This window comes from Streptopelia decaocto (genome assembly GCF_964273445.1).
Source record: "Streptopelia decaocto genome assembly, chromosome: 4".
NCBI lineage: Eukaryota > Metazoa > Chordata > Aves > Columbiformes > Columbidae > Streptopelia > Streptopelia decaocto.
In genome coordinates this window covers 1,022,243-1,047,203 of record NC_138658.1, presented here as the reverse complement: position 1 = coordinate 1,047,203, position 24,961 = coordinate 1,022,243, and the positions used below count along the sequence as shown (strand labels likewise).

Here is a 24,961-nt window from a genome sequence, read left to right as displayed (position 1 = left end):
GACTGAAGTTTGGGTGGTGATAGTGTGGTTAGTTAACCCTTAAAATGTTAGTTACTGCTATCAACGGAAGGTTTGGCAGAAAAGGGGTTGCTTCCCGTGGAAGATGAATGTGAAGAGGAGACACCAGCGCCCTCAAACCCGCACCGACCCCACAGCCCCGGGGACAAGCAGCCCCTGCTCTCCGCATCGACCCCAAAATTGGGGGGTAAGAAGTCCCAGGATTCTCCCCCCAACCCAGGCCATGTCCCCCGGGACGCCACAGGCTCCTGACAGCCGCCCCGTCGCCCCCACGGGGGCTCCTGGCCGCCCACGACAAAATCATGAAGTCAAAACGGGGCGTCTTCCCATCTCCGGGCACTTCAGGGACCTGCGCTGCCCCCCGGGGCCGCTGGGGGTCGCTCCGCGCCCGGGGCGGGTGGTGACAGCGGCGGCACGGGGGGAGCGGGGACACGAGTGTGAGCGGTGACACTGTGAGCGGTGACACTGGGGAATTGGTGACACGAGTGTGCGTGGTGACACTGTGAGCCGTGACACTGTGAGCGGTGACACTGGGGAATTGGTGACACGAGTGTGCGTGGTGACACTGTGAGCCGTGACACTGTGAGCGGTGACACTGGTGGATTGGTGACACGAGTGTGAGCGGTGACAGGGGGTGAGCAGCGACACGAGTGTGAGCGGTGACACTGGGGGTCGGTGACACTGTGAGCGGTGACACTGGGCAATCCGTGACACGGGTGTGAGCGGTGACGGGGGGTGAGCGGTGACACGAGTGTGAGCGGTGACACTGGGGGTCGGTGACACTGTGAGTGGTGACACTGTGAGCGGTGATACTGGTGTGAGCGGTGACACTGGGGAATCGGTGGCACGAGTGTGAGCGGTGACAGAGGGTGAGTGGCGACACGAGTGTGAGCGGTGGCACGAGTGTGAGCGGTGACACTGGGGAATCGGCGACACGAGTGTGAGCGGTGACAGGGGGTGAGCGGTGACACAAGTGTGAGCGGTGACACTGGGGAATCGGTGACACGAGTGTGAGCGGTGACACGAGTGTGAGCGGTGACACTGGGGGTCGGTGACACTGAGCGCAGCCCCGGGCTGAGCGGTGACACGGCTGAGCGGTGACACTGGGGGTCGGTGACACTGGGGGTCGGTGACACTGGGGGTCGGTGACACGGCTGAGCGGTGGCACTGAGCGCAGCCCCGGGCTGAGCGCTGCCCCGCCCCGCCCTGCCCGCCCCTCCGGTCCTCCCCGCGCCTCCGCCGCCTCCCTCCTCCCGCTCCCGCCTCCTCCCTCGCTCCTCCCGCCGCTCCCGCCGCTCCCGGCCCGCGGCCCCGTCCCGGGGGCCGCCCGCCTGCATGCCGTTGCTGCCCGCCGCCCCGCCGCCGCGCCGCCGCCCCGGGCCCCCCGCCGCCCCGCCGCGACGGATGCAGGTGAGCGGCGCGGCCGCCGGGCCTGCCGTGCGGGAGGGGGGGCGGACGCGGCCCCGCCGCCATGTCGGGCCCCGCAGCACCGCGGCCAGCAGCCGGGCCGCGCGGAGCCGCGGCAGCTCGGGCCTCTCCGATCCCCGGGGATCGCGGCCGGTTGGGCCGGTAGTCGCCCCCGCGCCCCCAGCGGCTTTCGGGGTGCGGGGCTCCCCGCCAACCCGGGGTGACCGCGGCCGCAGCTCCGCCCGCCGCACGGCCCTGCCGGGGTGCGGGGGGTGCGGTGCCGCGGTGTCGCGGCTCACGGCGGGGCCGCAGCAGCCCCGGCGGGGACACGGGGGGTGTCACTGCGGTGCACACCGGCCTTGGGCTCGCTGCCCGCCCAGGAAACAACGCGCCTAAGCGCTGAGTGTTCTGAGAGTTTCGGGGCTCGCTGTTAAAACTTGCGTGCTCCCCAGGGGCTCGGTCGGTGTCTGCACTTTGGCGGCCACGCCGAGTTTGATCTGACCTTCTGAAATCTCGAGGCAAGTGGCCTTTATCTGGCCGTTTTTTGGAACTTTGGCTTGGGGCGCGTGTTTGCTTTTGGGAGTTAGAGCTGCCCGGGAGCTGCCCTGCTGATAAGAGCTTTGGGTGGCCTGGTTTAAGTGGCGGGTTTTGCTAAAATTGAGTGTGTACCTGTGCCAGCCCCCCCTGTGCGCTCACTGCCTGGCCTCCCCGCAGCCCAAACCCAGTGTGGATGGCACAACACCCCGAACTGAACTCACTCGGGTTGTACTTGTGTGTGTAGACACGGCTGATAACAAAAGCGAGGATAAAGCGTCTATTCTTATCCTCCAACATTCCTTCAAGATGTTTTGCCTTGGTATGTGGTTTTATTTTTTTAATTAAAATAAACCCCAAACATTATTTCTAACAACAAACCCTTCCCCATGACAAACCCCGGGGATTTCCTAGAAGCCGCGTCCCAGTTTGGAGGCGCAAAAAGCACGGACTAAAGCGGAGCGTAGCCTTTAAAAACGTGATTTTATTTTTGCCTTCTCCCCGTCAAAATAGGAAGCGGCGGTGAGAGGTGTAGGACTGAAGCGCAGCCCGCTTTGGGCACGGCCACGTGCTGCCAATGCCCCCCCCCAAATAAAGGCAGGTGGGCTCGGGGCTTTGCGTGTGCTGCGTGCCGGGCTGCACAGCCCCGCGCTTCACACCCCTTTATCATTATTGAACGAAGGCGAGCGGGTTCGCAGGCGCCTGCCTGGAGCTTTGTGCTCCCCCCGGAGGGTGGCAGGGTTTGGGTAGGGCTTTATTTGTGCAGGTCGGCAGCGAGCGCTTGTGACATCTTGCTGTAAATACCAACAGGCAGCACCGTAACCACAGCCCGCGGTATCGTGTCAATCCATCCGAACAGAACTTAACGTTTGAGCGTCAACTCAGGCGTAAAAATCTCCTTGCCCGCTGCCTTCAAAGATGATTGAAGATGACGAAAGCCCCGTTAACAGTTTGCCTGCTCGGTTCAACCGAATGGTGGGGATTTTGCAGTGCTTTGCTGTCTGCTAAACAAATCCCGTTGAACACTTTCAGTTTTGTTCTCTTCTCACCGTTAAAAGTGAGGGCGGTACAGCAGAATTTAGTTTGTTCCGGTTTGTCTTTTCTTCCTCCAGGAGCCATTTCTAAGTTACTTTGTGTATTTAATGGAAAGATAAAGTAGGCGCTGCTGCATTCCTGGCTGAGTCCAGGTTTCTCCCGCCCTCAGAAGCCGATATCCCACCGTGTGAGCAGCGCAGTCAAACCCACCCGCCATCAGACCGTAAGAAAACGTTACGTTTGGCAGCCGTAACGAAAAACGCCAAACTTGGCAGATTTCATTGTAGCCACCACGCAGTTTCCCACCGGGTGTGCACGGCGAACTTGTGCTGGCACAGCCGTGTCTGCGGGGACAACGTGTGACCCGTGACCCGCAGAGCTGTGCCAGCAGAAGCTCGGCCGGAGCTGCGCTTATCTGCACAAGTGCGCTTCCACTGATAGGGCTTGTTTGCGTTTCCGAGCGTGTTTTGCCCCGATGCGGGCAGCGGTGGTGCCGGGGATGTAGCGGGATCAGACGTTCATCTCCCCGGCTTGGAAGGGACGGCAGGTCGGGTGTATTTTCTGCGGGCGGTTCTCCTCCTACAAGCTCGGTCGCTTTTGCAGTGGGAATTCTATTGTGGAAGTAAGTGATGTTGTGGCTACTACGTCTTTCTGTCCAAAGGCGTTTATAAAACTTCCCTTTCGTGTGATAAGCTGGAGTATTTTTCTTCCTCCACTCAGACTGCGGTGGTTTCTCGTTTTCATGTGGCCAAGCACAGGAATATTTAGCATTCACCCCAGTCTTACAAGAAGTAAGGCAGAAAGTGATCCCAAGGTGTGCACGAACTCTGGTAATACAATAAAAAGGCACCACTGGAGAAAAGTTAATTAAATTCCACACTAGGGTGAGTATTTAATTTATATCTAAAACACTGCAAAGAAACACTTACATTTAAGTACATCGCAGCAGCCGCTGTGTTTTTCTTATTAAAATCGTTCTGAGGGCATTCTGGTGTTAAGTGCTAAAATCACGCATCAGTAGTGCACATAATTTTAGAGGAAACTTGCTTTGACTGCGAGAAATGAGACTGCCTAGATCAGCTCGAATCTGCTGGACACTTTTGGGTTGCTTGAGTTTGAAAGGGGAGATAAATACGAATAAATGGCTTGCTTATTATTTACTGGAAAGAGCTTTTGGGATGCCAGAGGGCCCGTGAGCTGTAACCTGATTTGCAGAATACAGAGACAGCGCTTGTAATGGTGCTGTTCCGTTGTTTGGGAGCACAGGGTGGCTCTCGAGAAAACTTTAAAGAAGTTAAAATATGTCTTAGGCATATTTAGATTCAAGAGGATTTGCTGTGGATTTACTACTTAAAAGCATTACATGCTAAGCCTCTTGTGCTGTTTTCTTCTTTTTTCCCCCAAATTCTGTGGTTCCTTTAATGACAGCCTGTCATTAAATAACATTAATAACAGCCCGTCATCGAGGCTTGGCTGCTCGTTACTCGCTTTCTTCCGTTTAACAAAGCATTTCTCCTGTCTCGAGCATATATGTTAGAGCTGTAAAGGTATAAACGGCCCTAAAACACACTGACCGTGTGCGTTTGGCTACGTTTGCACGGCTAGGGAGCAAGCCAGGTTTTGGGGATCTACCTGCACAGCTTCTACCTCTTACCCATGAAGACAAAAGCCAGGACTGTCTTAGGACGTTTCTTCATGGGCGTCTTTAGCTGGTGACAACGTTTCTGGCGCTCTCTTGCTCTCATTGCCCATCTTCAGAGGCTCGTGCACCTCTGGTCCGCATCAGCAAACGTCGCCGAGCGCCTCCCACCACGAGACACCCCCTCCTGGAGCAAACAGAGACCAGGCAACTCGGAGGGGTCACAGCAAACCCTGGGGTGTCCGGCAGGAGACGGCAAAGCCGCTCAGCGTGTCCGGGACTTACTGCGTCTGTTTGTGGCCCTTTCCGAAGGCCTTGGGGTCCATCTCGGACAGCGAGGCCCGAGGGGAGCGCGCAGCCAACACGCTGACCGCCTTCATTTGGTACATTCTTGCTTTCTGTTATTTGGGAGACAACTCTCTTAGGTCAGTGTTGAAAACAAAAAACCTCAAACTGAAATTATTCTGGAGAAAAAAAGCAGAGGATTAGAGGGAAGCCCTTCCAGGAAAGTTGCTCTGGAGTCCTGCTTAGAAGAAAAACCTTTGCAGTGGCTTGTGCATCTCCCCACAGGATCAACAAGTGATTTAACAGTATCAAAACACTACCATAAAACTTTCCTTCTAAGGTTCGAGAGGTGGTCATTGAAAATATGATTAAAGGCAGGCAGAGTTACCTTATAGAAGGTAGAACTGCATTATATGGTGTCCTACAGGAAACAAGTTTTCTCTCTTTCAAGGGGAGACGTCAAACCGGTGCTGACAAAAACGCTCCAGGATTAAGCAGCAGCAGGTACAAACAGCTGCAGGTACACACGGGGCCGAGCCGGAGCCCGTAACCGCACGGGGACCCGAGGAGCGGGGACCCGAGGAGCAGGGCCCCGTTCCGCTGCCGTGCTCACGGGGCCGAGCCGGAGCCCGTAACCGCACGGGGACCCGCGGCACATGCGGCGCTGCGTGCCGCCCTTGCTGCGCCGTTTCCTGCTGTAAATGATTAACAGCGGTTTACCATCGCGCATCATCGCCGCTGTTTATGCCGAGATGGTTTATCGTCCATCGCATTCTGCTTGCCTGGGAAGGAACTGTGTGTTTTACCTGAGAGGGATATACAAAATGAAATTAAAAGGGCTGTAGGACTCGCCTCTGCAGAGCCTGTGCTGTAGAAGCATATTTTTATGAAGTTAACACGGTGTATACGCTCTCCACGGGCAGATTTCACAGATTTACAAGGCAGTTGTGTTAAAGGTGCTCAGACCGTCTGCACTAGCAGGAGAGAAATTAAATGCTTCTTTTTTTGTCAAAACTGCAGAGGCTGGTGAGAGTGCAACTCTTGCAGCTGGAGCGGAGCAGTGGGAACAGGCCGGAGCAGGGGATGTGCTGGTCAGAACAGGGACCTGGGGGTGCCAACAGCAGCAGCTCCACGGGACTCCTGCACGGTTCGATTGGTCCCACCAAAGCGTCCGCCTTGCTGACAGCAGCGATCAGTACCTGTTATCGAGGGCTAAAGATAACAACCCTTGGGGGGGCCCTATATTTTTTCAGTCCATGTGGTGATGGATCTTCAGAGGGGTTTTTAGTGTTAGTTTTGGGTGTTTTTGTTCCCCTGCCTTTGCAGCTTGAGGGTTGGTAAATCTTTGACTGTTTACAGATAGGAACCGACTAATCCTTCAGAGCGCTTATCGGCCCGGCTGATGTCAATCAAGATTATTTGTCGCCCTAAATGAAGCATAAAGAAAAACCTATTGAGCCCTCACCCAGGAGCAGCAGGAATTTTTATGGCTGCGAAGTTACTAGAGGCAGCACTCCCGAATTCTGCACCCGCGTGTGAGCCCCGGGGGCTGCGTTGGGAAGGGGAACACAAACTACAACTCCAGCCTTGATTGCCCCGCGTACCTTGTGTTATAGTTGTGTGAAGTTAATAATCGGTGTCTTGATGGCACAAGGCGGGTGTATCTCCCTCAGATAAATACATTTTGTCTCGAGTCAGCCTTGACACGTGGAGAATATCCTTTGCTCTTCTCATCGAGAGCACTGGGGAAGAGCTGACGTCAAGGAGAGCGTAAGAGTTGTCACCGTTCAGCCCCGGCGAGGCGCCGGTGGGAGCGGGTGCCAGCGCAGCAGAGCTGCCAGGCTCCCGGCTTTTCGGGAGGGTTTGGTTCCCTCGCTTCGTGTCGGAGCACGTTTGGTATGTGCCGCCCGGCACCCGCGGCACGGCTGCTGCTGCAGGGACGGGGCTGCAAACCTGTTTACAAGGGACACAGAAGCAGAATAGTTCCCAAAAACTGTGCTCTCCAGGTGAAACAAAACCCTCTCCTTGGCGTTTTCTTAGACTTGCGGCTCCTGGCAGGACAAGGCCAACGGGGGCAGTGCTGAAAGCAGCACCAAAGAACTGGTTACTGCTTCCTCTGTACCTTAAAATCCACTGTATATTTACCCTGTAAGATGAATTTACAAGCAGCCCTGGAAGTGGGGGAGTGCTCGCACAGGATGAATTACCCACCCAGCAGAAGTTTCCACTTGTGAACGCCTTTCCTCTGAGCCCTTCTTGTTTTGGAAAGTTCAGAAAGCAAAAGGAAAGCGGGGCCGGACTTCTCCCGTAGCAGAACGCGGTCGAAGCGCCGGAGGAGCTGAGCTCACCTTGTCAGATGGCCCTTCACTCACCTTTCTCCTTCAGCCAAATTTGTTTTGCCACTGGGAGCAGCTCAATCTCCAGGCACAGTTTTGTACCCACGATCCTCTTCTTTCTCCTGTAAAGCAAAAGGTTGTGGAGTGGACCCCATCAGACAAATCAGGCATCTTTTGAGTCGATGAGAGAAGCACGTATATGAAGTATTTGAGACATGTGAACGGGACTTTTTCTTCAGCACTCAGATCTCTGAAATGTCTGGGGTTACAAGGTTTTACAGCCTTTTGCACATTTACGTAGCAAAGTTTGAGTCAGCCTGGGACCTTAGGATATCCGTTTCATTCTTTGGTATTTTTTGGTGTGTGGCTTGACTTGCAGACCGCACAGCGAATAGTCCCGTGATGAACTGCAAGAGGTTTCTCTGCTGCTATAGTGACGAAGGTCCCCATGCATGTAAGGCTGGAACCATTCGATTCTGAACTCACGGCTGCAGCAGGTGAGACAAAACCAGCCCCGGCCGTGCATGCAGGGATGAGTATAACCCAAAGTATTTGCTGCTTAGAAAATTACGTGTTTTCAAAGCTCAAGCTGTCAACAATGCTGCAGCATTCCTGAACACTGCGGTCAGATGTCAGGGATGCTCCTGCGCAATTAACCTCCCCATACCCACATCTCCTTCTTTTGTTAGACAGGAATGTCCTGGTCCCCACGGAGGTTTAATTGGGATAGTGTCGGTGCAGTGGCTCATTTTCTACCCTGGTGAAACACAGTTAGAAGAGAATCAGTCATCAATATTGATGTTAAAACTAAATCTGATTTGGGAAGTTAAGCGTGGTGTAAACGTGCACAGCAAAGATATGGACAATCGAATACAGAAGAAGCTGAACTAACTCTTGGTACCCAAATAATATGCTCTGCTCTGGCAACCTGGCAAGCTTTTTTACATCTTTGCTTAAGGAACTAAAGTACATTTAAACATACCCAATGAAGAAAGAGGTTTGTTCTTATAAACTGCTTTATTTTAGAGAGATCCCTTTTCTTTCTTTCTCCTCTTCTGAGCAGACAAGCCTGGATTTGAGCACTAGCGCATCATCCTGGGGCCTGTTGAAACTGGGCTGTAATGTAGAAAAGCTCATGTATTGTGCCAGCGATTGCAGCAAAACACTTTCCACTAGTGGTGTGTACTGTTTCCTCTCCTTTCTTTGGGAATCTTGAGCTTTGACTCATCCAGATGTACCTGTAGCTGAACAGGGCAGGCCTTGTCACTTTAAAGCTGTTTCGAGTCGATTTTATGGTGGCAAATTTCCCTGTTGTTAATTATTGCTGCAAAGAGCAGATTGTGAGCGATAACCAGGCCATTATTTTTCTGTCTTACAGCACAAATAGCCCCAGCACTGCTGGGCTTTGCTTATTTTCTTAAGGTGTTGGCAGCCTACCACTTAACGGGTAAGATAACTCCATAGCCACGGAAATAATCTCATTTGTTCTTTTCTTCTGGCACAAGCTTTTCTTTGAAGGATGAAAGGTTATTGAGGATTCCAATTGTATTTTAAAGAAGGGAAGGAATGTTCCTGGAGAAGATCGCTGCAGCGCTGCGCGTGAATTAATAATTCCGGTGTAGTTCTGCTCAAAGAAAACAGGTCGATGGCTGAGTTGGCTCCAGGTATTGATTCTGAGGAGCTGAATGAACCGAGGTGTTGGCTTGGGCGACCTGAGCAGGGTGAATGAATGAACTGAGGTGCGAGCCGAGGCTGCTGGCTGGGAGCAGCCCCTTCCCTTCCCTTCCCTTGCCGCGGGGCCGGGTTGCCGCTGGCGCACCGGGTGCTCCGGGCGCGCTCCTTCTTGGTGTTGGGCCGTTTTGGTTCCTGCCGCCATCAGACCGGTCCTGGGAACACCTCCTGCCTTAAGCTGCGCCCAGGAGAGGGTTTTGTGCTGACACCCGCTCCTTCCGCAGGCTCCTGGCGATCCCCGTTCTTAATCCTTTAAGCCTGTATCTCATTAACACACCGGCGCGCTCCAGGCCGTGGGGCAGCATCGCAAATGGGTCATTGCTGTGAACTGCTGGTGTCAATAAAGGTACCAGTGCAAACGTCCCTCTGCACGCTTCCCATTAGATTTGTTTACAGGCTGGCTGGTGAAACTCTTTGTGCTCTATAATAGATCCCTCGTCTGCATTTCTCTTAAGCAGAGCTTTGCTTTTGAGGAGATCCCTTCCCTGTGTTTGCACATAAAGCAGCCCCCAAGAGCTCCTTTGAAAGCAATAAGTATAAAACGCATCTGCAGACAGCGGCAGGAATGACTCTGACTTGGTGCACACTCCAGAGGGGTCACGTACCCAAGGGGAGGTGCCAGACCCATTCGAACAGTGCAGAAACCCTTCTTTTCAAGCAAGGACTGAAATGTTAAGTACAGAAATTAAAAAAAACCAAAACAATAAACCACACCCCAGACACAACTACCCTGTAATGCTATGTGGTATTTCCACGCCGTAAACACTTGAGCTGTTCTTTTAAATGGGGGCATGATATAGAGGAAAAGGAAGGGTGGAAACCTGGATGTTACCTGTGATTTAAGAAAAGACTCTATGCTTAATTTAGAGGAGACGAGGGAACAGAGGGAAATAACTCGTGGGTGTATGTCAGTAGGGCAATTAGCATTTCCATCAAGTGAGTGCCAGTTGGCTCTAAAATTATTACTATACAGCTCATTCCCTCCCTTCCCACTCCTCCCCTTGGCTTTTGCTGCCTTTTTTTATTATTATTTCCTCCAGGGTTTGCTTCCGTGGCTTTTCCAGCTTTTCCGTGCTCCTCCGGGCTGTTACGGTCTTTGTTGACGTGATAACGTGGAGTCCCCTGGATCCCACCATCAGCTGCAGGTTCTCGGCTGCCTCTTGTGTTTCACTATTGCCCCCTCACCCTGTAACTGGAATTTCCCGGTGCCCAGGCCTGTGCTGCAGGTCCAGACAGGCGAGGAGCCCCGCGGGACGTGCTGGGTGGCGCCGCAGCCCCTTGTGGATCCGGGGTTCTCTAACCTTACGGGAGCTGCGCGGCTCCGCGCGAGCTGGTTCCCTCGGGCTGTGCTGGCCAGAGGCCGTTCTGCTCTGAGAACGCAGAAAGCCGTGCATTCCACCCAACAGCAACTGTGCTTTCAGTCCCTCGGTACGTCAGCGTCTAGCGGGTCCTTAGGAACCGCCGCACCCCTCGCACCATGAGCAAAGCGAGGGTTTTCTGTGGAACTTCAGCGGCCTAGTCTGCGTCCCACATGGCATCAAAAGCAGAGCGCGGTTTGGACAGACTCCATGGCGTTGTTGCCGCGCTGCTTGCTGACAGGCCCTTTCCCGCACGCTCTGGGTCGCTGGCTGGAGGGTTTGGACAGGGTGCCCGGCCGGAGTCCCGCGTCCGTGTCCTCGCAGAGCTGCCGCCCATCTGGTAAGGACCGCAATGCTCCCCGCATTGTCACCCAGCCTTCATAAGCAGCAGTGCTGTCCCCCCAAGCCGCAGTCACTTGTTGAGATGCCTGCTGCCTGCGTGAGCTCCTTCCAAACCCGCTGGATGGCTCTGCATTGCCATTGACCATGAAAACATAAAATTGCCAGGCAGGGGCGGTGCTGTACGTCTGTCTCCTTCTTCTCAGCACAGACGTGCCTCTGAGCAGTCGCACCCTGGAGCTCACAGCTTTCCAGCAGCCCAGCATCGCTCCAGAGGTGCCGCTTGTTGAGCCTTTGCGCTTGTGCTTCCTTTGCTGTGTCCCCTCGTGCGGGCAGCAGCGGCTCCGCTGGCTGCGGCGTCAGGCTCTGCTCAGCTCCAGCATCAGGCTCCGCTCAGCTCCAGCATCAGGCTCTGCTGGCTGCGGCGTCAGGCTCTGCTCAGCTCCAGCATCAGGCTCCGCTCAGCTCCAGCATCAGGCTCTGCTGGCTGCGGCGTCAGGCTCTGCTCAGCTCCAGCATCAGGCTCCGCTCAGCTCCTTCGGGGACATCTGCCTGGTGATGGCTGCGAGGACAGGCTAGGGAAGTTACCTGTAAAGCTGGCTTTGTAGAATTATTTTCCACATCTCATATTTATCATGTAGCAGTGAGGGCAGTTTAATTAAAACGCTGATAGTTCATGCTGCTGGCTATATCCTCCTGTCCCACGTTCTGCACACCTGTAACACCGAACAACGTCCTAGTTCAGTACAGAAAACCAGTGCTGTCTCTGTCATTACCTGGTTTAGGAGTGTTTGCTGCTCCGAGAACGCAGAGTAAAGCCTGCGGGGCAGTCCTGAGGATCAAAACTTTCTTCTTCGATGCCCCTCACATGTTCGGTACTGGTACATTAGTCCTTTTTTGGCTTTAACTGAGAACCCGTGCATCCTGTACACAAAAGCCAGAAAAAACAACAACGCATAAAAAAACTGCAAAAAACCAGCCAGAGACCCACCATTTAAACCCTTAGAAACCAAATAACCTCCCGCAGCCCCTTTTATACCCAGCTGAGCCTGAGCTGCTCAGGGTCACCTGGGCCCAGCTGAGGGTTCCAGCTGAGCCACCCGGCTCAGCCAAATATTCTGGCTTTCCAGGGTGGATTTACAGGGCCAGAGTTAACACATACATGAGACATTATTGTTAGGAGCTCCCAGATTTAAAAGTTTGTTCAGAGCTTAAATATTTGTTCTCACTAACGCCCTGCTCTTCTCAGATTCAGATTTTCTTTGATTTACACGATATCAGGGTCGTGCTGGTTTAAGTTTACCTGGCTGGATTTGTAGCAGAGAGCAAATCTTAATAGCTGTAAAAGTTTTCCAAGGGAAGGCTTTGGAAGACAAGAGGGCAAGAATTCTTTTTCAGTCCCACTTGAAAAGCAAAGAAACTGAGTGCGCTTATTCTGCTCATGTCACACCTCTGTTAGGGGGATTTTAGGCAAAGCCTGGCTTAAACTTGTGGGTGTGACTCCACAGCAGCTCAAACCGACTGGAACCAGCGCTCCCTCGGCTCCCCGGCCGTGTCCTCCTGCGCTGTTCTTGTAACATCACCAACGGCGTCTGATTTTGGGGTTAACGGGCTCAGGGAACCCGGTGGAGCTCCCTGGAGACAGAGCAAAGATAGGCTGGGATTTGGGGGTGTTGGTTCGGTTCCAGGACAAGCGGAGGAGCAGACGGGAACGATAGGAGTTGGGAACCCGAGCAGAATGCGGTTTAGCTTCAAAAACATACATGTGGTGGCTTTCAACTCTTGCTCAATGTTGCTGTTACGCAGGAAAATAAAAAAAATAGTTGATTTAGGTTTGTTTTCCCTTTTCTGTAACTGTGGAAATGACACTGATGCTCGTTTGACTCACTACTGTTTCAAAATAATATTAAAGTGACTAATAGCTGAAAAATGTGCGTGCCGCTTGACTCGCAGTGCAGGCCTCGTTTCATCGGAGGGCCTCTGATTGCCGCAAATGGCTTCAAATTGGCAGAGCGCTTCCCATAACCAGCGATATTTCACCATCATTTGATTCGAGCGCCCTGCCAAGGAGGAAACTGCAATCCCGAAGCTTTTTGCTGGTGTCGCCCGCTCAGTGCTCATCTCCTGGCCTCTGGGCAGCCTGGGGATGAGTGCGGGGTGACTCAAAACCACCGCGGTTTCCAAACCTTCGTCACCAGGCCCTGGGTGCTGGTCCAGGTCCTGCCCCGATGACGGGGATGGACGGGCCCGCTCTGGTTTCCAGCCGGGATGCGCAGCAGCCGGAGGTGACCGCGGCCGCTCCAGGACATTGAGTCGCCAGCGAGGATCCCTGGCTGGGCCGAGCCTGCCGAGCTGCTCCTGGGCTGCGCCTGCTTGCGGTGATGGGCGAGCAGAGATACAGAGGATTCCTGCCTTGCTGTTGGAGCTGGAAACGCGCCTCGAGGAGCCCGTAGGAAGCGACTGCGACCAAAGATTTTGCTGTACGCAGGGCAGGGAGCAGCGGCAGCGTGCAGAAACGGGGATTTACATCTGCCCGAGTCTGGAATTGCTGTGATACCGTGCTGCAGAAAACAAAAATGCCAAGAGCCGGTAAGGATTTCACTCACCCGGCTGCTGACAGCAACGCCTGCGATGTCCTAAGTCCAGACGTGGTACAAGTATGGATTGTTCTAGGACACGGCACATTAAAAAGCAAAACAAAGACTGTCTGCTATGTCCTAGGTCCAGACGTGGTACAAGTGTGGATTGTTCTAGGACACGGCACATTAAAAAGCAAAACAAAGACCCATCCTGGGTCAGTTCAGATGTTTGATGGCAAAGACTTAAGGACCCAAAAAGTTCCCTTCTGCTCCAAACCCTTAATCCTTCGTTGGTATTCCGCTTGATTTTCACCACCCAGCCTTGACGCTTCCCCCTTTGAATCCGCAGTATACCTTGTGGCTGAAATAATTATTGCCAGGTAATGGAACCTCGTTTTCTGCGAGGAGGCCGCTCGTGGGGCCGGGGCTGCTCCCGGCCTCGGCACGTGCGTGTCGTTAACAGCCAGCACCCCCAGGTTCTGCCGGGTTTAGCGCAGCCCGTACCTCTGCTTGTTTCGGGAAGTACTGTTCTCAGTTTCTGGATTCTGAAACGAGGATTGAAGGTTTTTGGTTCTAATCACGCATTTCTACAAATCTCTTCTCATTCATTGCCCTGAACTGAATTGCTGCAGCTGAGCAGCGCAGAATCCTCTTACCCTGTAGCTTTTGTGGCCGGGTGACTTCACCTGTAAATAGAAGCTGGCTATAATTAGACGTGGGGCTCGTATCTGCCCTGCGCTTGCGACCCAGAGACTTAATTCCGCACGAACGGCATCTCCTTGGACACTCATCGGGGAACGAAGCCCCAGACCTGTGACGGAGACCCTTTGCAGCACCATAAGCTTGTACAGGGGACGTGTGGTCCTTGTTTAGGTGGCCTAGCTGGAAACAAACCCAAACCCTGAACTAGTTTCCTCAAATTCCTCACTTGTCGTTTTACAAACCAAACGAGCCGGAATTGTTTGGAGAGCTTCACAGTGATTGCAGCGGTTGTGGTAGAGTTGTATGTACGGGGGGAAAAGATGCGTCCTGCAGGCCAGCTGCTTTGGATCAGTGCAATTTCTAATCTCATTTAAGCAGAGTGCAAAAAGTGGGACTTGATATGTTGCTGTAAAAGCAAAGAGAAGAGCTTTCCCTTCAGTCTTTGGCTCCCTACAGGAGCAACCTGTGTGAGCCAGGAAGGAGCGAAACGCTGTCACCTTGGCTGCAGGTTCCGCACACGGCAAATAACGATGCCACAGGTTACGCCTCGGTCTGGGGGATAAACAGGGAAATCCAGCAAGTCTGCACTGGGGCAGCACAAGGTGACACTGCGGGTGGCTGCAGAAACCCGCCTTTGTGGGAGGAAATGCGCTTCCAGTTATTATTTTGTTTATTCATGTGTTTATCGTGCATAAACTGCAGGGCATGAGTGTTTGCAGAGTGTCCCTGGGGGAGGCACCGACCTGGCGGGCTGGAAACGAAGGAGTGTTGTGGAGTGGCAGGTGGTGATGGTTGTGATGATCTTTCAGACTAACAGGGATGCCAAAGGAAAAATATGATCCTCCGGATCCGCGCAGAATTTACACCATCATGTCCGCAGAAGAGGTGGCCAACGGGAAGAAGTCGCACTGGGCTGAGTTAGAGATCTCGGGTGAGTCCATTTGGTTTGGAGTTTTGGTTCGGCACAGAGGTCGGTGCCCCAGAATCGCAGCAGGTGCTTTCAGGTGAGGGATCCTGCAGTGAAAATGGGTTTTCTAAGGTGCGGGAGGAGGATGGACTGAAGTTGATTTCCAACACCAGCTCAGGCTGGACGGGAGTTTCTGGGTAGTACATCTGCCTCCCTGTCTCTGTCCTTTTAACTGGGAGGGCCAGAGAATTATTTAAAGTCTGCTCGTAGAGAAGACCCATGAAAGGACGTTCTACAGAAGTCACTGAGCATTCCAGTGAAGCGATGGGGTTTTCCCACTGGAAATCCCGTATTCGGACACCCCCCCCAGTTTGTATCTAACGGTTTGGGAGTGCAAACCTGACTGAAGAGTTGGTTCTTTGCTTCTCTTTTCCAGGCAGGGTGCGGAGCTTAAGCACGTCCCTTTGGTCACTGACGCACTTGACCGCTCTGCACCTCAATGACAATAATCTCACTCGCATTCCGCCTGATATTGCCAAGCTGCATCATCTGGTTTACCTGGATCTGTCATCCAACAAACTCCGAAGTTTACCAGCAGAACTAGGAAACATGGTATCTCTCAGGTGGGAGAAATGATTCGGCTGAACTTCGGACAAATCTGCATTCTGGGACTGGGACCAAGACTTCTGTCTTGCTTTCCATTCTTGTCTTTAAATGAATTGCGAAAAAGTCAAGACTGGTGCGAAGGTTCAGTTCTAATAGTTAGTTCTGGGTTTATTTCCCTTCTTTTCTGATCTCTGCAGATACAAGTCCATAAGCGAAGTCTCTGAGCCTTGGTGGTGGTCTGCTGTTTAAAGTCCCCCGACTTTTAATTTTGTGGTTTGGGGTTTTTTTTGTTTGGTTGTGGTTTTTGTTTGTTTTTTCCTAAGGAAAGTATTTCAGTCGTGCTTTGAAATGGGAAGATTGGCATATCTTTCCATAATACAGAAAATTCAGGGTAGGAAGTGCTATCTTTGAAGATGAGCAGCGTATAGTGCTTCAAGAGTTTTCCTCTGGAGCGACACTCATCCAAAGTGTTTTTGCCTTTGCTGCAGGGAATTGCTTTTAAATAACAATCTCTTACGGGTTTTGCCTTATGAACTTGGACGGCTCTTCCAGCTCCAAACCCTCGGTCTGAAAGGTGAGTTTTCACAGTTCACTATTCCCAGGAGTACTCGGGTTACTGAGGGCGTTGGGCTCAAAACCTTTGGGCGTTACCTCAACATTTCCTTATAAAAAGCCATGTAACTTCTTCATGAACCTATTTCCAATCCGTGGATAGGTAAAGAAACGCTTTAACCCGTTATATTTACTAACTGAGGTGAGTCAAAGATGAAAGGCTCCATGTGCTGGCTCTTTCGTAGCATCTGTTACTGTGCTATTCCACAGTTCCAGGTTGAGCAACCTGAATATCTTTTGGGTCAGCTTGTGTGTTCTCGTTCGGGGAGATGTGCTGCTGTTGGGAAGCCTGAAGAAAGGCAGCTGCTCACCCCGGTTGTTGTTTTCTGCTCTTGGCAGGCAATCCTTTATCACAAGATATTCTCAGCCTCTACCAGGACCCGGACGGAACTCGAAAGCTACTGAACTACATGCTTGACAATCTCGCAGGTGACAGCCCCACACCCCTCACTGACACCAGCGGTTCAGAGCAGGCGGTTCTGGCTGTATTTGCTGCTGAAACAAGACTCTGAACCGCGGAGGGGAGGGTATTTTCTAACCGCCTTCGCATTTTTGTCAGGCGGTTCCAGCCGTACGCACAAAACACGCTCTTGCACGCAGTGGGAGAGGTTGACGTATATTATCTGAGCTTTTCCCATCTTACAACCAGTTGTTCCCACTGATCCGTTTGAAACCCTGCGATTACCAGCAAAGTGCCAAGCTTTCCTTGCTGGACCCATTTTGATACTTTCCACTAGAAATCAGAACGCGAACGCAAGCAGAATGTCAAATTGAGATCTAGAAACACCCAAGTGAATGAGAATATGCGGTACCTGGGTTAAATCCTGCGCCGTGGTTCCATGGCTGAGCTCGCTGTTCGGCAGCTTGATGTCCAGACGTCGCAGAAGGGCGGACGCAGCGCCAGGCTCTCGAAGGGCACTACAGGGTGTCCCAACCACCACCAGAGTTACCTCTTCTTCCTCAGCGTTATATTCGAAGTGCATGAGTATTTCAGTGGTTCCTCTAGATTTGAAACCAAGAGACAAAAATAATCATGATTCATACAACTGACAGATTTGCTCTTACTATAGCTACTGGCTATGGCATTTAAATGATTTTTGCTTCCCCGGGAGCATAAGAAGACTTGAGGAGTTGGGGTTGCAAAACTCAGAAGAAAATGTTATTATCCTGTTATCGGTTTGACTTAGAAACTGTAACTTACGATGATAAACCCTGAATTAATTCCTGCTTTAATTGTTTTTTAGTTCATCCAGAGCAGCTGCCTCCGAGGCCATGGATTACTTTAAAAGAACGAGACCAAATTCTGCCCTCAGGTAAACCTGTGGTTCTTGTTCCTGTATTCACAGTATGAAAAACTTTCCTTTGGCGTTATTTTCAGAGAAATCTTTTGCCTGTCCTGGATCAGATTGAAAACAGCAATGTGCGTTCATTTGTAATAAAACAATCAACAAACAGCTATGCTGTAAATATATGTTTTTATAACTTAGGTGATAGGATGCTGGTCATCTCTTTTTCACGCTAGGCTTTGTCGTAACTGTTCCAGCCACTGATGCTCAAGCAAAAGAGCTTGTTTTAAAAGAAAATTAAAATCAGGAATAAGAGCTGTAAACTAAGTGCGTACAAGTGCCTCGTACCCAGGGGCAGTTCAGTGCCCTCTCTTGTTGCTTTTGGTGAAGTGCAAGAGCTCTTCCCCTGCACATCCAGAACTGGCCCTCAGAAGGCATCCCTGAGCTTGGATCAAAAACTGCTAATATTGTTACTGCAGAGATCAGATTAATAACCAGCAAGAATAACGTTGCGGTTGAGATCATCTGTCACTTTTTAAATACATTAAAGAACAACAAAGTAGAAAAAAAATAGGAAGACATGGGAAGTGCCTGATGGCCGGTGAGCCACCACAACACTGAGTTCTGCATTTCTCCAAGTCCCTTACAAATCAGTATCTCACTGGAGCTTTACGGACTTTGGTTTTACCTTTCAATTGCACTGGCTGAGCAGAAGCAGAACTCGGCGGTTCTTGGAGAGCATTGCGTTGAGCCAGTGGCTGTGGGCTGTTTCACGGTCCAAACTGTACTAAGCCATTTGGGTTTTATTGCGAAATTGAAACAACAGCAGAAACCTTCTTTGGCTATGGGTATAAACAATACAGCTGTGGGGCAGCCTCGTGGTAAAACCTCCCTTCTTTCTCCAGAACACACCATGTAAGATTCAATATCTTGGCTTGAATAGATCAGCATTTGTTACACTCAGCGCTTACCTTGCCCTTTGCTCCTTTCCTCCCAGCTTCGTTCACAGTGATGTGCTACAACGTCCTGTGTGATAAATACGCCACCCGGCAGCTCTACGGCTACTGCCCGTCCTGGGCGCTCAACTGGGAGTACAGGAAGAAGGGAATCATGGAAGAAATCGTCAACTGTGACGCGGATATCATTAGTCTCCAGGTAAACGGAAAATAACTGTCTTTTCCATTAGAAAATATTAACTTCCACCTCTGGAATGAAATGCTCCCTTGAAAACACTGTATTTACCTGCTTGATGAGAAATTTTGGGGTTTACCAATACAAGCTGTGCGCACAGCTCCTTGTTCACGTCTTGGCTTGCGGTTTCTGAAATGAGACAAAGTAACGGAGATAAAATTAGCTAAATTAGTAGGTAATTGGCACTGGAAGATCTGGGGGCTTTCTCCCTCAGGTAAGCATCCTAAGTGTTCTCCCTCTGGCTGCGCGGGGTCCGCTGCAGAAGGAGCCAGCGCAAAATGCCATGTCCCCAAGTACCACTGTTCTAGACCATTCCTGCTTGCTTCAGGAGTTGGGCTCAAAAACACTGTCATTGGAAAACAAGGGGACTCGCACGGTCCAAGTTAAACATTGATTATCGCCCGTATGTGCATCCTGCTCTGTCATTAGCAATTTCTTGCTGATGTTTGGAACAGTTGAACACTTCTGCGTTTAAACTGATCGGTTTTGGGTATGTAAGAATCTCACACAAGAACAGAACAGTTACCTTGGTCTGAAAACCTCCAGAGATCAACCTCTCGGACACCAAATGTCACTACAAAGAAAATGCATCGGTACAGAACAGCCAGAGCCCCTGGTAATAAAGAGCTCTCCAGGTTAAACATTAATTACTGCTGGGTATCGATCGACCTCTCGGAAGTTTTAACCTGGGATGGCATCTGCATTCAGATGTCACGAATACCAGGTGTAATCTGCTCAAAATACACTTGCCATTCTGGGGAGGACTCGGGGATATTGAGGAATGCAGATCTGTTTCCAAAAGCAACCTGATTTGTGCAAAAAGCAGTTTTTGGTTTGCTGCCCGCAAGCCAAGGCAGGCACAGGGTGCCCTGCAGCGGTGGGAAGGGTTCGCTTGACTTTGTTCGCCCAAAGTGTTTGTGTTCGATTGCAGGAAGTGGAAACAGAGCAATACTTCACCCTTTTTCTGCCAGCCTTGAAAGAACGAGGATACGACGGGTTCTTTTCTCCAAAGTCACGTGCCAAAATCATGTCTGAGCAGGAGAGGAAGCATGTGGACGGCTGTGCAATATTCTTCAAAACCGAAAAGTAAGGGGCAGAAGCAGCTTTTTAAAAATACCTTAAAACCCGCTTGATTTAGGCCCGACAGCCGCCTTCTCTGAGGTGTGTGCTGACCAAAGCGCTCTGCTGCGGAACGCGAGATAGCGGTCGCTCCAGAGGAGGATCCTCCTTCCCTCGTGCTGCTCCGGCTGCAGCACAGCCCGTCCATTGCCTGCAGTCTGGGAACAAAGATACCTTGGCAGAAACATGGAAGCTTCGGGACAGATATTACTAAAAACTTACATGCTTTCTGTGTGCCTTTTTTTTGGCTGATCTAATAACTAACTCACCTTCTCCGCAAACCTTTGCCTTGCCGCTCTAAGATTAAAGATCGGTAAGCTGGGCTTAACCTTAAGGTTTGAAAAAAGCCAGTTATTTAATACCAACAAGGGTATGTAGGAACTAGTTATTACAATGTGGCTCTCACAGGTAAAAACCAGAAAACTAATAATACTTTTGAATGATTTTCTAAGAACACAGAAACAAAAAGACCCTTTCAGTGGGTAGCCTCCAGTTTGTCCTGAAGCAAGGCTTTTTTTTGGGCATTCCAAAGCTGGAAAGGAATGAAAAACCCGTTTCACAAAACTAGTGGTGGTAGCTGGTGGTTTGAGAGAAGCTGATTTTTAATAATGCATTTGCCCAAAGTAAAAGGCAAGCCTTGAATTACCATCCCATCCTGATTCTTTGCCCGGAATGCTCCTGAGGAGGTGCGATAGCCTCTGAGCGTTGCTCTCGATGTTTCTCTCAGAGCACTATGCTGAAACAAATCAACATTTCCTAAACCCCAGGTATCTTGTCTCCCAGGAGAGTATCTCACTTGCCAGACCAAGAGCTGTACCCTGACCGGGGAATAGTTCTCAGAACTGGTTTTGCTTTACAAACCAAGCCAAATGTGCCTCACGTTCTCCTTCAGGCTCCGTGCTGGGGCGCGGAGGCTGGGGCGCAGGACCAGCCGCGTCCTCTCAGGCGTGCCTGGTGCGGGCTGACGCGCCGCTCTCTGTGTCGACACAGGTTCTCGCTGGTGCAGAAGCACACGGTGGAGTTCAACCAGGTGGCCATGGCCAACTCGGAAGGCTCAGAGGCCATGCTGAACCGCGTGATGACCAAGGACAACATCGGCGTCGCCGTGGTGCTGGAGGTGCACAAAGAATTGTTTGGTGCAAGTGAGTAAGGCTGCGCTGCTCTCGCTGATTATTCCGATTATTCCTTAGCTAATGCGGCTCTCTGGAACGTTATTGCCATGGGTGATGGTCGCCAGGTACTTGCAGATGGGCACACGCTGTTCGCTGTGCTAATTGGAGAAATAACAGCCCAGACAGGACACAGGTGACGTGATTTTCTGGTGTGGTTGCACTCGTGGCCAGATGCACAATATTCAGCTTTCTCCTCTCAAGCTTTTGTCCGTGCTTCTTCTGTTAAATTCGACTTGAGAAATGAAGCTATTCCAAGGTCAGTGTGTCTGCACGCACGTGCTCTTACCAGTAGTTGTCAGTGATGTTCAACCTCTATTTTCAACTCTCTTCTTTCCCTCTCAATTGAATCCTTCCATCCTCCCCCAGCAGTTACATGACAGCGCTAACGTGCTGCTGTGGAAGTATGAGGTTATCAGGGATCTTCTGATGCCGCCTGATTGACTGACTGTCACGTTTTCATTGCGCGTGATCAGCTGCAGTAGACAATTTCAAGATGCTTCGAATTGCCACCCTGCTCTGTGTGCCCGCCTGGTTTTTGGGTGGCTCGTTTCCAGGGCACCCTTCACAGGGGCAGCACCTCGGAATTCCGGGACTGGAGGAAGCAGCCTGTGACTTTGTGCCCCATCTTTCCCAGCACTGTTTCTCAGATAAATAGTAAAATCAGCGGTACTGCTTTCCAGCAGCAGTAGCTACATCCCAGGTGTTACTAAGGGGGAACCTGCTGTATTCAGACAGCCAGCCTTTCACTGATAAAAACGTATTTTTTAATCCAGGTATGAAACTGCTTCATGTGGACAAACAGCTGCTCCTTGTGGCCAATGCCCACATGCACTGGGACCCCGAATACTCAGACGTGAAACTCGTTCAGACCATGATGTTTGTCTCGGAACTGAAAAACATCCTTGAGAAAGCCTCCAGCCGGCCTGGGAGCCCGACCGCGGATCCTCATTCCATCCCTCTGGTGCTGTGTGCCGATCTCAACTCATTGCCCGATTCAGGTAAGACCGACGGCGGCTTCGTTTTTAACTTACCTTGTTAGGAGGGCTGAGTCCTCTTTTCTTCCGGACGAGGCAGTTTGCGCTTCCCCGCGTCAATATGGGTGAAAGCTTGCTTCTTAATCTTTCTATATCTGACTGAAGAGAATGCGAGTCCGCCGGTGGAGCTGCTGCTTTTTTGTTTGCACCTACAAAGATGTAAAAAACCCCACAAATAGATCTTAAATAAGTCGTTCAATAAATACCCATGCCTTGAGCTGCGATAATAAGTAGAAAAGACATGAGTTTGTGATGTAACATGAAAACTTGCTGAGGAGGTGGGCCCGCTTTAGTAATTACACCTACCTGATATTGCAGTATGGAACGCTGTAGGGAAGTTGCCGCTCTAGCACATACGTGCTACAGTTTGTGTGCTGTGATTTTACTGTAATCCTCAAAAAATGGTGTCAAAGCCACTGGAGAGCCTGTGCTCACTGGCTGAAAAGCATTGGCGGCTGGGGCGCGGACAGGGCAGCCGCTGGGTGGAATTCCCCGGAGACAGGAAACTCTTGTGCAGTTTCCTGGGGTGTCTTATTGGTAGTTTGGTTTTTAGCTCCAAGGACCAAAATCCCCCAATTGTTGTGTTTTAAAGCAACCCCCTGACCCTTTCCTTTGCAAACAGGTGTAGTGGAGTACTTAAGCAACGGCATAGTAGCCGACAACCACAAGGACTTCAAGGAGCTGCGTTACAACGAGTGTCTGATGAACTTCAGCGGCAACGGGAAGAACGGGGCTTCCGAAGGGAGAATTACACATGGCTTCCAGCTCAAGAGCGCCTACGAAAACAACCTGATGCCTTACACCAATTACACTTTTGATTTCAAAGTAAGCAGCGGTTCTTTCTGACGTGGCAGACGCTGACCTGGTCTCCCCAGGACGCTGTCTGAATTTTCTCACCTCTGTTCCTGTAAGCGCTTCGTCACTACTTCCTACGCTCGCTGGATGGTTTTGCTACCGCACAAAAAATCCTTTGATTTCCTGGCGGTTTTTTAAGCTTCTGACCTGGCTCTGGCCGGGGACTTAACGCGAATGGACGCGGCGCTCGGAACACGAAACACCGCGCGCGTATTCTTACCTTAATTCCGGCGCTGGTGCCTCTTCCCGCGACCCTCAGCCCGCGGCTGGTCGAGCTGGGACGGCCAGAAGCCCAGGTTTGTTCTGACGCTCCTTGTTTCTCTTTCTCCCCAGGGTGTGATTGACTACATTTTCTATTCCAACACCCACATGAACGTGCTCGGTGTCCTGGGGCCTTTGGACCCTCAGTGGCTGGTTGACAACAACATCACGGGGTGTCCGCACCCCCACATCCCCTCCGACCACTTCTCACTGTTAACACAGCTCGAACTGCACCCTCCGCTCCTGCCTCTTGTCAACGGCGTCCACTTGCCCGGCAGGAGGTAGTGGAGCCCCCGGCCCCGGGGAGGGCACGGACCTGTGCGGATGGACCTGTACATTGTAAATCAGATCTAGCGGAGTGAAGTATGGCCAACCTGCAGCTGCTTCTTCAGGCTCCTTTCCTTCTGTGTTTGATAGGAGATTTTTGCACATTTTGGTGCAGATCGGTATCATTTGGCACTAGGGCTGGAACCAAAATATTATTCCTTTTCCAGGTTTTTAATTTAATTGTTTTTTTATCTGGCAAGCTCTTTGGTTTTTTTTTTTTTCGGTAGGAAGCTGCACTTCTGAATGGACAAATGAGATTAAAAACTTGTCTGTTACCGTATTGAAAGGTAATGCTTTTGTTCCGGAGCGTGGCAAAACGAGCCAGCCTGTTAGGAGAGGGAAAAAAACCAAAACAAAAAGAGAAATGCTTGTTTTGTAGGAGGAATATTAGAAACACTGTTTGAACCCAAAAACGGAGGCCGAACTCTGCATCCAAAATAAATTTTGCACATTAGCGAAGCACTTAATACCTGCCCGTGAATGGGGAGCAGTGTGGCCCAAATGACGTTCGAAAACCAAAGACGGCTTGAGATCTGCAGGAGAAGGCGAGGTCTGAGTTCTGCGGTGGCAGGTGTGTCCGGGGCCGTTTCCCGGTAGCGCCGTGTGCTGCTGTTTTGGCCAGAGCTTGGAAGAACTCGGTGCTTTTTGGGTGAGATCTGCAGGGAGCCCGGGAGCAGCCTTTAAAACGGGAGGAAATTCACCGGCTGTGAGCCCGCTGCAAGTGTTCCCGTGAATCCAGAGGGTGCAGATCCATCCCGCGTTCCCTTCTGCAAAGTTCGGTCGCAAAGGTGGGAAATGGGGATGCAGCGTAGGGTCCAGGAGACGTCCCCGTCTGTCTGTCCCGCGCGTCTGTCCGGGGCAGAGAGCGGCGGCTGGCTCCGTTCCCCGGGTTGTTCCTCCAGGCCCTGGTTGCCAAGCAGCCACCGCACGTCTTTTAATCCCGTTTCTCTGTTGTCGGTCAGGGTTGGATCGAGCAGCTGCTGGTTCGTTCCCAACTGCCTACGCTCTTGGATGCGCTGGAAATGCTTTGTCTCTTGGCGCTCTAGGTGGCCAGTTCCAGCCTCGTGCCTCGGGGGGCATTACACATCGCGCCATGTTCTGAAAGTGGGTGGCTGCTTAATGTTAGAAAAGAAGGCGGCACAGTGATCCACAGTGATAGGAAAAGGTTGTGTCTGTGTTTTTCAGTTTTTCTTTATTCTGCTTTTTTGCTGCTATAAGATTTTTCTTGAATTTATATTTTAAACTTTTCATGCACTTTACTGTTTCTAGTCTCAAAAATGTGATATTTTTAATAAACGAAAAAAACTTTCCATTATGTGAATGAAATTTTTAAAGAGATCAATAGCCTATATTTCTGTCTCATTCGTATACTTAAAAAAAAAAAAATCAAATTTAGATTATGAAATCAGTTTTAAATACTGAGGAGCCATCTTCTGTCGTGCAAAACTGCTCAGCCAGGCTGTTGCTCTACTCTTCAATTAAATTTAATTAAGCATTTCCTTTGTCGTTTTATGCATAGGAAATTATCCACAGGGGGCAAAAACCCATGAATTGGAGTTAGAGTAGAAAGTGCTCCCTGGGTGTCGCTGGGGGCCGGGGCTGCGGGACAGGACACAGGAACCAGTTCA

At 51.2% G+C, this 24,961-nt stretch overlaps 1 protein-coding gene across 3 annotated transcripts; it reads left to right on the top strand.

Annotated features, from left to right (window-relative positions):
* Positions 1 to 1,322: 1,322 nt before the first annotated feature.
* CNOT6L (CCR4-NOT transcription complex subunit 6 like) lies at positions 1,323 to 24,645 on the top strand. Of its 3 annotated transcripts, none has more exons than XM_082051314.1 (12): positions 1,323 to 1,428; positions 14,773 to 14,894; positions 15,307 to 15,493; positions 15,965 to 16,050; positions 16,428 to 16,517; positions 17,333 to 17,401; positions 18,372 to 18,529; positions 19,497 to 19,651; positions 20,675 to 20,826; positions 21,630 to 21,854; positions 22,513 to 22,715; positions 23,079 to 24,645. In XM_082051314.1, the coding sequence occupies exons 2-12, from the start codon at positions 14,783 to 14,785 to the stop codon at positions 23,289 to 23,291; spliced, it is 1,650 nt and encodes a 549-aa protein (XP_081907440.1). In that variant the 5' UTR covers positions 1,323 to 1,428; positions 14,773 to 14,782; the 3' UTR covers positions 23,292 to 24,645. The 3 variants fall into 3 exon arrangements, with proteins under 3 accessions (XP_081907440.1, XP_081907441.1, XP_081907442.1); XM_082051315.1 differs by lacking the exon at positions 1,323 to 1,428 and adding an exon at positions 3,493 to 3,616; XM_082051316.1 differs by lacking the exon at positions 1,323 to 1,428 and adding an exon at positions 3,701 to 3,878.
* Positions 24,646 to 24,961: the final 316 nt, after the last annotated feature.

What these genes read in the sequence shown, in the direction of transcription:
- CNOT6L (XM_082051314.1), top strand. Translation starts at nt 14,783, where the DNA reads ATGCCAAAGGAAAAATATGATCCTCCGGATCCGCGCAGAATTTACACC. An exon ending in GGCTGAGTTAGAGATCTCGG is followed by an intron (nt 14,895 to 15,306) that starts GTGAGTCCATTT and finishes TCTCTTTTCCAG; the next exon opens with GCAGGGTGCGGAGCTTAAGC. An exon ending in CAACTCATTGCCCGATTCAG is followed by an intron (nt 21,855 to 22,512) that starts GTAAGACCGACG and finishes CTTTGCAAACAG; the next exon opens with GTGTAGTGGAGTACTTAAGC.